Source organism: Engraulis encrasicolus, chromosome 15 (genome assembly GCF_034702125.1).
Source record: "Engraulis encrasicolus isolate BLACKSEA-1 chromosome 15, IST_EnEncr_1.0, whole genome shotgun sequence".
NCBI classification, from domain to species: domain Eukaryota; kingdom Metazoa; phylum Chordata; class Actinopteri; order Clupeiformes; family Engraulidae; genus Engraulis; species Engraulis encrasicolus.
The window spans coordinates 12,345,240-12,355,239 of NC_085871.1; the positions used below are offsets into that span (position 1 = coordinate 12,345,240).

The following is a 10,000-nucleotide window of genomic DNA, read 5'->3' on the forward strand; positions in this document are numbered from 1 at the left end:
ACAAAGTTATTGAAGCCGTCTCAAATCATGAAAAGGCGAGAGAACGAGGATGAAGCAGGGAGGCTACGGTTAAGAAAGAAGAAAGAAAGAAAGCCCACCTGGAAATCTCCTATTGCCATTGTGACACCGCACCCCACAGCACAGTGTTTGCACTTATGCCTCACCCTTGCAAGGAGGCAGCCTCAAACAGAGCAGTGTGGAAGGACTGTACCTCAGTCATGGAGGCGGGTGAGGGAGAGCACTGGTTAATTCCACTCATCACCCTGGCGGGTCGGGAATTGAACCAGCAACCTTTGGGCTACAAGCCTGACACCTTGACCGCTTACTGCCCTGTAGCTGCTGTAAAAGTGGCTATGAAAACATGGTAACACCAACCAATTGGTTCTTGGTTTACTTCACAAGAGCAAGTGTGACACACAGTGTGTATACTAAGAAGCTGGTTCAGTAGTGCTACACGGATCCATTGACTTTCACTAGCTTAGCGACATACTGCCTCTTTTAACTTGTCTTAAACCAAGACAAGGCTTAACATGAAAAATAAGACACTTTACCACCTATATAAACACTGGCCAACGATTTTAACTGTATTAAGCCCCAAAATAGTGGCATACTCCTTTAACCTTTTGGTAGAGGTAAATCTCCAAATAGAAGAGCCTGGAGTCTGCATGTATATCTATTAGTAGGTTTACCACTTCCTGTAGTTTAGCTAAAGCTAGGCTAAAACTACACGACTATCGGGCAGATTCTCGGCTGAAAACCCCCCTTACGACAATCAGTGGAACGTTACCCCCCGGGACCATTGCAAGCGATTGTCGGGCAAGATTTCCTCATTGCGTGTGACATTCTAAGATAGAATTTTGGCAGCTCAAAGAGTCGCAGATAGCAAATTGTAGATACAGTACAGAAGGGTGGAGTCCCAGGCGTTCCAGGATGCCTAGAGCACACCGGTGTGGTCTCGCAGCTCATCCGGGAGGCAAAGGCAAGCAGAGGAGATTTGGCAACACTCTGGCTGGATTTAACAAACGCCTATGGATCCATCCCCCACAAACTCGTGGAAACAGCGCTGACAAGACATCATGTGCCACTAGCCATCACCAACCTCATCCTGGACTACTATAACAACTTCCAGTTGAGGGTAACATCGGGATCGTCAACATCTGCCTGGCAACGCCTGGAGAAGGGTATTATTACAGGCTGCACCATCTCGGTGCCACTCTTCTCCTTGGCGATGAACATGATTGTGAAGTCGGCTGAGGTGGAATGCAGAGGCCCTCTGTCAAAATCCGGAACGCGGCAACCCCCAATAAGAGCATTTATGGACGACCTCACAGTCACCACAACATCTGTGCCTGGTTGTAGATGGCTACTGCAGGGACTTGAGCGGCTCATCTCGTGGGCAAGGATGAGCTTCAAGCCTGCCAAGTCCAGGTCGCTGGTCTTGAAGAAAGGCAAGGTGGCCGACCGGTTTCGCTTTGCAATAGGAGAAACCTCAATTCCATCAGTGACGGGACAAAACCCGTGAAGAGCTGGGCAAGGTCTTTAACAGCTCCTTGAGGGACTCCGATGCACTCAAGCAAACCAAGGCTGACCTGACTGTGTGGCTCACAGCCATAGACAAGTCGGGGTTGCCAGGAAAATACAAGACCTGGATTTACCAACAGTGAGTCCTGCCAAGACTCCTTTGGCCCTTGCTTGTCTATGAGGTGCCCATGTCAATGGTGGAGACGCTGGAAAGAACCATCAGCCAGTTTCTGCGCAGGTGGCTGGGGCTCCCTAGATCCCTCAGCAGCATTGCGTTATATGGCCATTCCACCATGCTGCAGCTTCCCATCAGCGGCTTGTCGGAGGAGTTTATGGTCACACGCTCCAGGGAGCTGATGATGTACAGGGACTCCTCTGACAAGAAAGTTGCCACCGCAGGAATCCAAGTAAAAACTGGGAGGAAGTGGAAGGCCCAGGAAGCCATTGACAGAGCAGAGGCACGGCTGCAGCACAACATCCTAGTGGGCAACACAGCAGTGGGTCGGGCCGGGCTTGGTAGCTTCCCCAAACCTCGCTATGACAAAGCTGGAAGAAAGGAGAAACGGCGAATGGTGCAGGATGAGATCCGAGCAGAAGTGGAGGAAGATCGGCGGATCAAGATGGTGGCCATGTACCAACAAGGTGCCTGGACGAGGTGGGAGCATGCCGAACAGCGTAAAATCACCTGGCCAGAGCTCTGGAGACTTGAACCCCAGCACCTCAAGTTCCTCATCCAATCCGTTTATGACGTTCTTCCAAGCCCAACCAATCTACAGCGCTGGGGCATAGCAGACACTGCGGCATGCCAGCTGTGCGCGAGGAGAGCCACACTGGAGCACATCCTCAGCTGCTGCCCGAAGGCCTTGGGGGAAGGGCGGTATCGCTGGCGTCATGACCAGGTCCTCAGGGCTCTGGCAGATACGCTCAGCACTGCAATAACCAACTGCAGATACCAGCCTCCCTCCAAGAAGTCCATCACCTTTGTCAGAGCTGGCGAGCAGGCACAACATCAGCCAGGTTCCTCTGGAGGACTTCTCACCACAGCACGGGACTGGGAACTCAAAGTCGACCTGGGGAGACAGCTTAAGTTCCCAGAGCACATCTTTCCCACTTCACTCCGCCCTGACGTGGTATTAACATCGGAGTCAACAAAGCAAGTGGTCCTGGTGGAACTTACCCTCCCCTGGGAAGACAGAGTGGAGGAGGCCAACGAACGCAAGAGGGCGAAATACGCAGAGTTGGTAACGGAGTGTCGGAGCAGGGGCTGGAAAGCCCGCTGTGAACCAGTCGAGGTGGGGTGCCGGGGTTTTGCTGGCCAGTCACTACCCCGCACCTTGAAGCTCCTTGGAGTGAAGGGTCAGCTGTGCAGAAAAGCCATCAGGAGTAGCACAGAGGCTGCGGAGAAAGCCTCTAGATGGCTATGGATAAGGAGGGGGGATCCTTGGCGTAGTAGGCCACTTGGACACAAGTCGGGGGCTGATCACCCCCGGCTGGGTCGCCTGGTGAGGGTGTTTGATGATTAAAGACCCGAAACACCCAATGATCGCAGGTTCATCACTGACGATGTGTCCAAGTAGCACCTAGTGGTGTATTCAAGAACTAGAAATCAAACATTGTTTGATATTTGTGACAGGAAATAGAACTTTGGGCTTTGTCTCTGTGTTTGCGATCAGGGATAAGATTGACAGTTGCGATTCTCTTCTAGTGTGTGGTGCACCCAGACGTCAAAATTGGACATAAAACCGGGAGTCTTGTAGTTTGAGCCCGGCTTAAGCCTGGTTTATCAATTTATTCCAACAATTATGTTTTTTCCCATTTGTTAAGCACTTTGAGTTGCATGCCTTGTATGATACAGTGCTATAAAAATACAATTATTATTGTTATTATTATTATTATTACTTAACCACGTTCATAGTATAGCCCCCTGGTCTGGACTGGACAGGAAGACCGTACAGTTTATTTCAGGTAGACAGATTAAGAACAACTTCTTCTTTCTTCTCTCCCAACCTCCTCTTCATACACAAGCACACACACATACGCACAAACGCACACACGCACGCACGCACATACAGTATATACAATATCTCCTCAACTCTGTCTTTCCCTCTTCATTTTAATTGGAGTGTTTATTTGAGGTTGACATATTAAACCAGAGATAGGGTTGACAAGACACTCTAAATGCACTGTGTGATGGTTATGTGTTCACCTGGAAAGCACTAACTATTCTCTCCCCCCATCCCTCTCTCTCTCTCACACACACACACGCGCGCACGCTCGTCCGCCTGCCTGCACGCACGCCTGCCCGCCCGCACGCACGCCTGCCCGCCCGCACACATGCATGCACGCACGCATGCATGCACATTATATTACCCTCCTGTATCCCATTCTATTCGTCATTCCTATTCGTCATTACTTAAGGCAGTTTATTTGATCGTGACAGGTGATGATATAATCAGTGTGTGTGTGTGCACGTTTTGTCTCAACACTCAGTTCTACCTGCCGATGGTGGGCCCGTCGTGTGTGGGCTTGATGCTGGCGCTGCGGTCTCGTCGTACGGGGCCCGGCTCGATTGTGGGCAGTCCGGTGGCGGAGGTGGTGGTGGTCCAGGTGGATGAGATCCGACGCAGCAGCCCTGGAGGCAGAGACCGTCTCAGACGCTGGAAAACAGGAAAAAGGGGGATGGAGAAAGGAGGGAAGGGTGGACGGATCGAGATGAGGGAGGTGGAGGGTTGGGGGGGTCGATGAAAATCTGTTCAGAGCAAATGCATAGACATAGTCGGAGCATATGGCACAGAGAGAGAGAGAGAGAGAGAGAGAGAGAGAGAGAGAGAGAGAGAGAGAGAGAGAGAGAGAACGGTACACTTGAACTTTAATTTGAACTCTAAGCTCTCTGAAGTCATGTATTTGGAAGAGCATTAAAAGTAACAAGCCATCTGGTTCACATCCTGGAAATGGATGGTGTTTTTTTTCCTTCATTGCAAGAGCTCTTTTATACAAATACCACCATAAAGCACAAAAAGCACAGCCTGTATCTTGTATAAACCAAAAGCAAATTGGTCTAAGGTGAAATGTAAACACATTATTTTATTCTGTTTCTTAAAAATATCAGCCACAAAGTAAATTCACTTGAGTAGTTACACCAGTGGTTCCCAAATTGGGGGTTGGGACCCCTAGGGGGAGTCGCGGAGGTACTGAAAGGGGGTCGTGGAGGTACTGAAGGGGGAGTCACGGACAAAAGGGGCATAAAAACGAGAAATCCACAGGTTAACAGCTACAGTATTTGCTGTCCTGTGGATTTCTAGCGATATTAGCGGACAAACTATCAATGGAAAATCTAGCAATATTAATGGATAAAAAAATTGGCTAGCATTCCATAATAGTTTGTCCACTAATATTGCTACTATAATAAATCTACTGTATTGTTAGGTTAAGACTATGGTGGGTGGGGGGTTGCGAAAATATTCTGAAGCGCAAAAGGGGGTCCCCGTTGAAAAAGTTTGGGAACCACTGATTTACACAACGTTGTGGTATTTGTGACTGGGAATGTTTCAACAAACTTTTTACACATTACAATATCTTAGGTTGAAGTATATTTAAACACTACAGTGTTGGATTAGGTATCAGTATTTGATGTGTCCAATTTCTTTGCATTTACATCACTCCAAAACAGATTTCAGTGTTTGTGTAAAATTCCATCTTGCTGGACACTGAGAGAGAGAGAGAGAGAGAGAGAGAGAGAGAGAGAGAGAGAGAGAGAGAGAGAGAGAGAGAGAGAGACAGAGACAGAGACAGAGACAGAGACAGAGACAGAGACAGAGAGTGAGTTAGATAGTCATATATAGAGAAAGATACAGACAGACAAACAGACTGAGGGTCAGTGAATACAGGCAAACAGTGAAGACAGTCAGAGAGGATGAGAGAAGACAAGAGAAGTGGAGGGGGGTGTCGCAACGTGGCGCCACGCAGGCTAGGCTAAAAGGAATCGCGTGTTGCCGGGCAGAACACCAGGGAGCAGCTGATACCGCTGATGATGCTGCTGCTACTGCTGCTGCTACTGCTGCTGACAAGTCTCCAAGATGGAACCCAGCTCCCATGCGTGTGTAGCTGTGTAGCTGCTGCTGCTGCTCTACAGGAAAATGGGTCGGAGCAGATGGAGGCACCCTGGAGGGATGGAGCATCATCCCCCGCTTGCGTGCTCTCTCACCCTCTCCTCTCCTCCATCCATCCCTCAACTTGCTGTGCGCCGTAGACCCTCCGTTTCTCCTCCTCCTCCATCCTACCGCCGTCCATCCTCATGCTCTGTGTGCACCCCCTGCTGTCATCCTCTGCTCTGTCTCTCTAAATCACCCTCTCCTCTCCTCTCCTCCATCCATACCCTCCATCCATCCCTCAACTTGCTGTGCGCCGTATACCCTCCGTTTCTCCTCCTCCTCCATCCTCATGCTCTGTGTGCAACCCCTGCTGTCATCCTCTGCTCTGTCTCTCTAAATCGCCCTCTCCTCTCCTCCATCCATACTAGGCGAGTACATCTATGCAAAAAAAAAGACCTAACCCCAAAAAAATTGATACAAAAAGTTTTTCGACTGATTTTGTTACCCCTAAGTGTCCTTAATAACATACTAAAAATCTAGGAAAATCTGACTTCAGGAAAGGTGTCATTTTCAAGATCAAAGTTTTTTTTAAATAAAGGTTACTACATGATAATTACATTGGCATGAACTAACATGTTTTCAGGATCTGTTTGTTTGGAGTGCTGTTTGGGTGGATAAAGACACTACTGCTATGATAATATCCATGTGCTGTTTGTCAGGGCACATCATCAGTGATGAATCATGGTGTCACTAGGTATTTTGGGTTTTTCAGCAGCTGAACTGAATAGACAGGAGCCACTACATGTGTAAGTAGAGGGCAAGGTGAAACGGTTGGTACTGGAGACAGACAATGTCCTGAAAGGATATAGGGCTTTAGCATAGCTTTCGGGTAAGCCAGAGTAGGGCCTGTTGTAGCTTCATAGGCAAGGGTCAGGGCCTTGTATTCAATTAGGGCATGAAAAAGAGGACATGACTGGGAAACTGAGGCTATGTGGTCAGAGAATGATAGATGGTCATCAACAATGACACCTAGATTTCTTGTGGCCTTATTTGAGGCAACAGTAGCAGAATCCATATTGAGCTCGATATCATGGCAACCTAAATCTTTGGCTGGGATCACCAGCAGTATATTTGGACGAGGCTCAACTGAAGGTTGCATTCCTTCATACTTGTGGATAGTTCAGAGAGGCAAGCGGAAATGTGTGTGACCGTGGAGTCATCTGGCACAAAGTAACTGTGCTTCATCGGTGTAACAGTAGTATGAGAAGCTGTGAGAACAGATAACATGGCCCAGTGATGTGGTGTACATGGCAAATAGGAGTCCCAGCACCAGCCCTTAGGACACCTCTGTGGAGAGGCTATGATTTGAGGACAGCTGACCTTGCCCTTGATACATGCTAAGAATGATACCACCAGACTCAAAGAATGTCTGCAAGATCTTGAGACACATAAAACTAAATTATTTTTCTAAGAGAGATGTTAAATAATCATATTTTGAAAAAAAAATGCTAGCTGGTGTGTCTGCACAAAGATTTTTAGATTTACTACAAAACAAAAAGAGATGTCCATAATCTCTTCTGAAGATATCTTCTGGCTTACTAGAAACAAAATAAAAGAGTAATTTTGAGCTTGGCTTTTTCAGATTTTGAGGATTTGCATTTTGAAATTTAATGCATATTTAATTAGATATAGTCCAATTACCATATTAAAACATAACATTTCAGAAAACTCGCAATACATTTTTTTCTCACAAATATGTGAGTAATCACCGGATTAAGTTTCATGGTGATATCGGCAAGCTAAATTTTTTGGCCTATTCACCTGGAGTGTCTCTTGACCCTTATAATAAGCCCATGGCAGCCATGTTGAAAAAACTCATTTCCTAAAGTCAGATTTTACTAGATTTTTAGTATGTCATTTAGCAGGTCCAATAGTAATAGAATCCATAAAAAAACCTTTTGTATCAATTTTTTTGGGGTTAAACCCTAAATGTACTCGCCTATACAGTACCATACCTCAATTGACTCTTCAGTTTACTGCACATACATTTTCCAGCATCCACCCATCCATCGTCATACTCTGTTTTGAATTCATCCTGTGCTTGCACTCTCTATCACCCTCTCCTCTCCTCCATCCATAAGCTTGCTGTGTACTGTATGAACTCATTTCTCCCCCATCCTGCATCTATTCATCCTCATACTCTATTTGCACTCTGCTCTCATCGTCTGCTCTGTCTCTCTGTCTGCATGTCTCTTTGCTCTCTCTCTCTCTCTCTCTTTTCTCCTCCCTCCATTCATACATCCATCCCCCATACTCTATTTGCACCCTCTGCTCTGCTCTCCTCTGCTTGCTCTCCATCTTACCATATATTTCCTACTCCTCTTCTACTCCACACACATCCTCAATTTGGTCTGTACTCATCGTCTGTTCCTCCTCCTCCTCCTCCTCCTCCTCCTCCTCCTCCTCCTCCATCATCAGCTGTGCTCTCCACCACCCTTGATCATCTCTAACCACACCTGATTTCTCTGCTCCTGCTCCAGTCACATCTTTCATTTGGCTCACCTCAACCTGCCACACCACACCGATGTAGATATAGGAGAAGTAATCAGGATAATCTGATCTCACCACATATCAAGTCAAGTTAAGTCAAGTCAATAGAAGCTAAGTCAAGTCAAATTAATTCAAATTAAGTCAAGTCAAGTCAACTATTGTCAGTTTCTTCACACAGGTGACAGGTCATAGAAGGAAATTGAAATTATGTTTCTCTCTCTATACCATGAAAGGACACATAGACAAACACAGGACTGACATTTACAATCTGACATCAAAGTGCAAGACAGGACAAGTAACAGTGATGGACCATAACAGTAAAGTGATGAAGTCATAAATAATAACTGAGAATTTAACATTGGTCAAATGTATGTTGTCCAATGTACTGTATGTTGGTCATTTCCCTTACACCCCCCTGTCCTCATCTAACACACATGATGCCAGCACAGAACTTACTGCTCTCTTTTAGGCCCAGGAATCAAAGACCCTTACAGATGTAGGTGGGGGACCCATACACACAAATTTGACTAAAGTGACACAAACTTTGCATTATCTTATACCAGGGATGTCAAACTCAGGCCTGGGGGCCAAATTTGGCCCGCGAAGTCATTTTATTCGGCCCGCGAGATCATTTAAAATATCTATTACAGTTGGCCCACATACACCTTAATGTATAGCGTAACATGACTTGAACATGAAATTTGCTGTGTCACGGGATGTGCAGACACATTTGAGCAAACAAATATGATGGGAAAGAGTGTGTGTGAAATTTAACTATGAGTATTATTAAGTGAATGCTAACACAATTTTAGTCCATTTAAAAAATAAATTAATACAGTTTGGCCCGTGACTTCATTCCAGATTTTGATTTTGGCCCTCATTTAAATTTGAGTTTGACACCCCTATGACTTTCATAGATGGTATATCTGATTCATTTTCCTGCACCCTCTTGCCCTCTACCTGACCTTTTATCATGACCGCTCCTACCCCTGGTCCCCAAAACACAGCACACAGCTCCCCTGCCTCGGAATCAGAGGCCATTACAGACTTATCCCACAACTACGGTCCCATGTTGTGCCGTATGTCCATTAGGCCTACATGTTCTTCACTGTCCTCTAGTACAATGTCATTTAGTAAAACACATCACATTGTAATCCTTCAGACACGGGAATCATACTCGCATCAGACACCACATCATATGTCAGTAGTCGTGTGCATTGGCAATGCCCTCACGATTCGATTCGATTACGATTACGATTCGGGAGGTAGCGATTCGATTTGATTCAATTCTACGATGCATTGCAATGCATTACATTTCTATTGAAAGCAAAGCAAATATTTCATCAGTCATGATGATGCAATACAAGTAGTCAGATACTGGGCAACATTTTATTGGCTGTTTTCTGTATCAGTCTTGCCATTTTCAATGCTTTGAAGTGCTTTTATTTAATTTAACATTCATTTACTCCTGAAATACACACGGAAGTAATTGAAACTTAAAAAATATGCCGCATCGATTCTGGAACTTGCCGCATTGAATTGAATTGTCCATGCCCAGCATTGCATTGCATTGCCGAATCGATTATTGTTGACACCACTATATGTCAGTAGTCTGATGTGAATCTCTTCATTTCCCTTCATCCTCCTATCCTCTACCGCTCCTCTCATCACCCCTTTGGGGGATGGTACTGACAGACTATATCATATAAGAAAAGATTTAGCTGTCTACTGCCATGTAATGAGTCTCAAGCATGTTATTCATTCTTATCTCCATCTCCATATTCTCTCTGCCCTTCTCTGCCCCTGTCCTCTGCCTCACCCTTCACCACACATCACCC

General features: G+C 46.1%; 1 protein-coding gene across 1 annotated transcript in view; it reads right to left on the reverse strand.

The window, feature by feature from the left end:
• Positions 1–10,000, reverse strand: part of pde3a (phosphodiesterase 3A, cGMP-inhibited) — a 171,002-nt gene that overhangs the window by 28,588 nt on the left and 132,414 nt on the right. Inside the window, exon 4 of the mRNA XM_063218164.1 lies at positions 4,018–4,178. Coding sequence (XP_063074234.1) covers positions 4,018–4,178 — 161 coding nt within the window. The remainder of the gene's footprint in view (positions 1–4,017; positions 4,179–10,000) is intronic.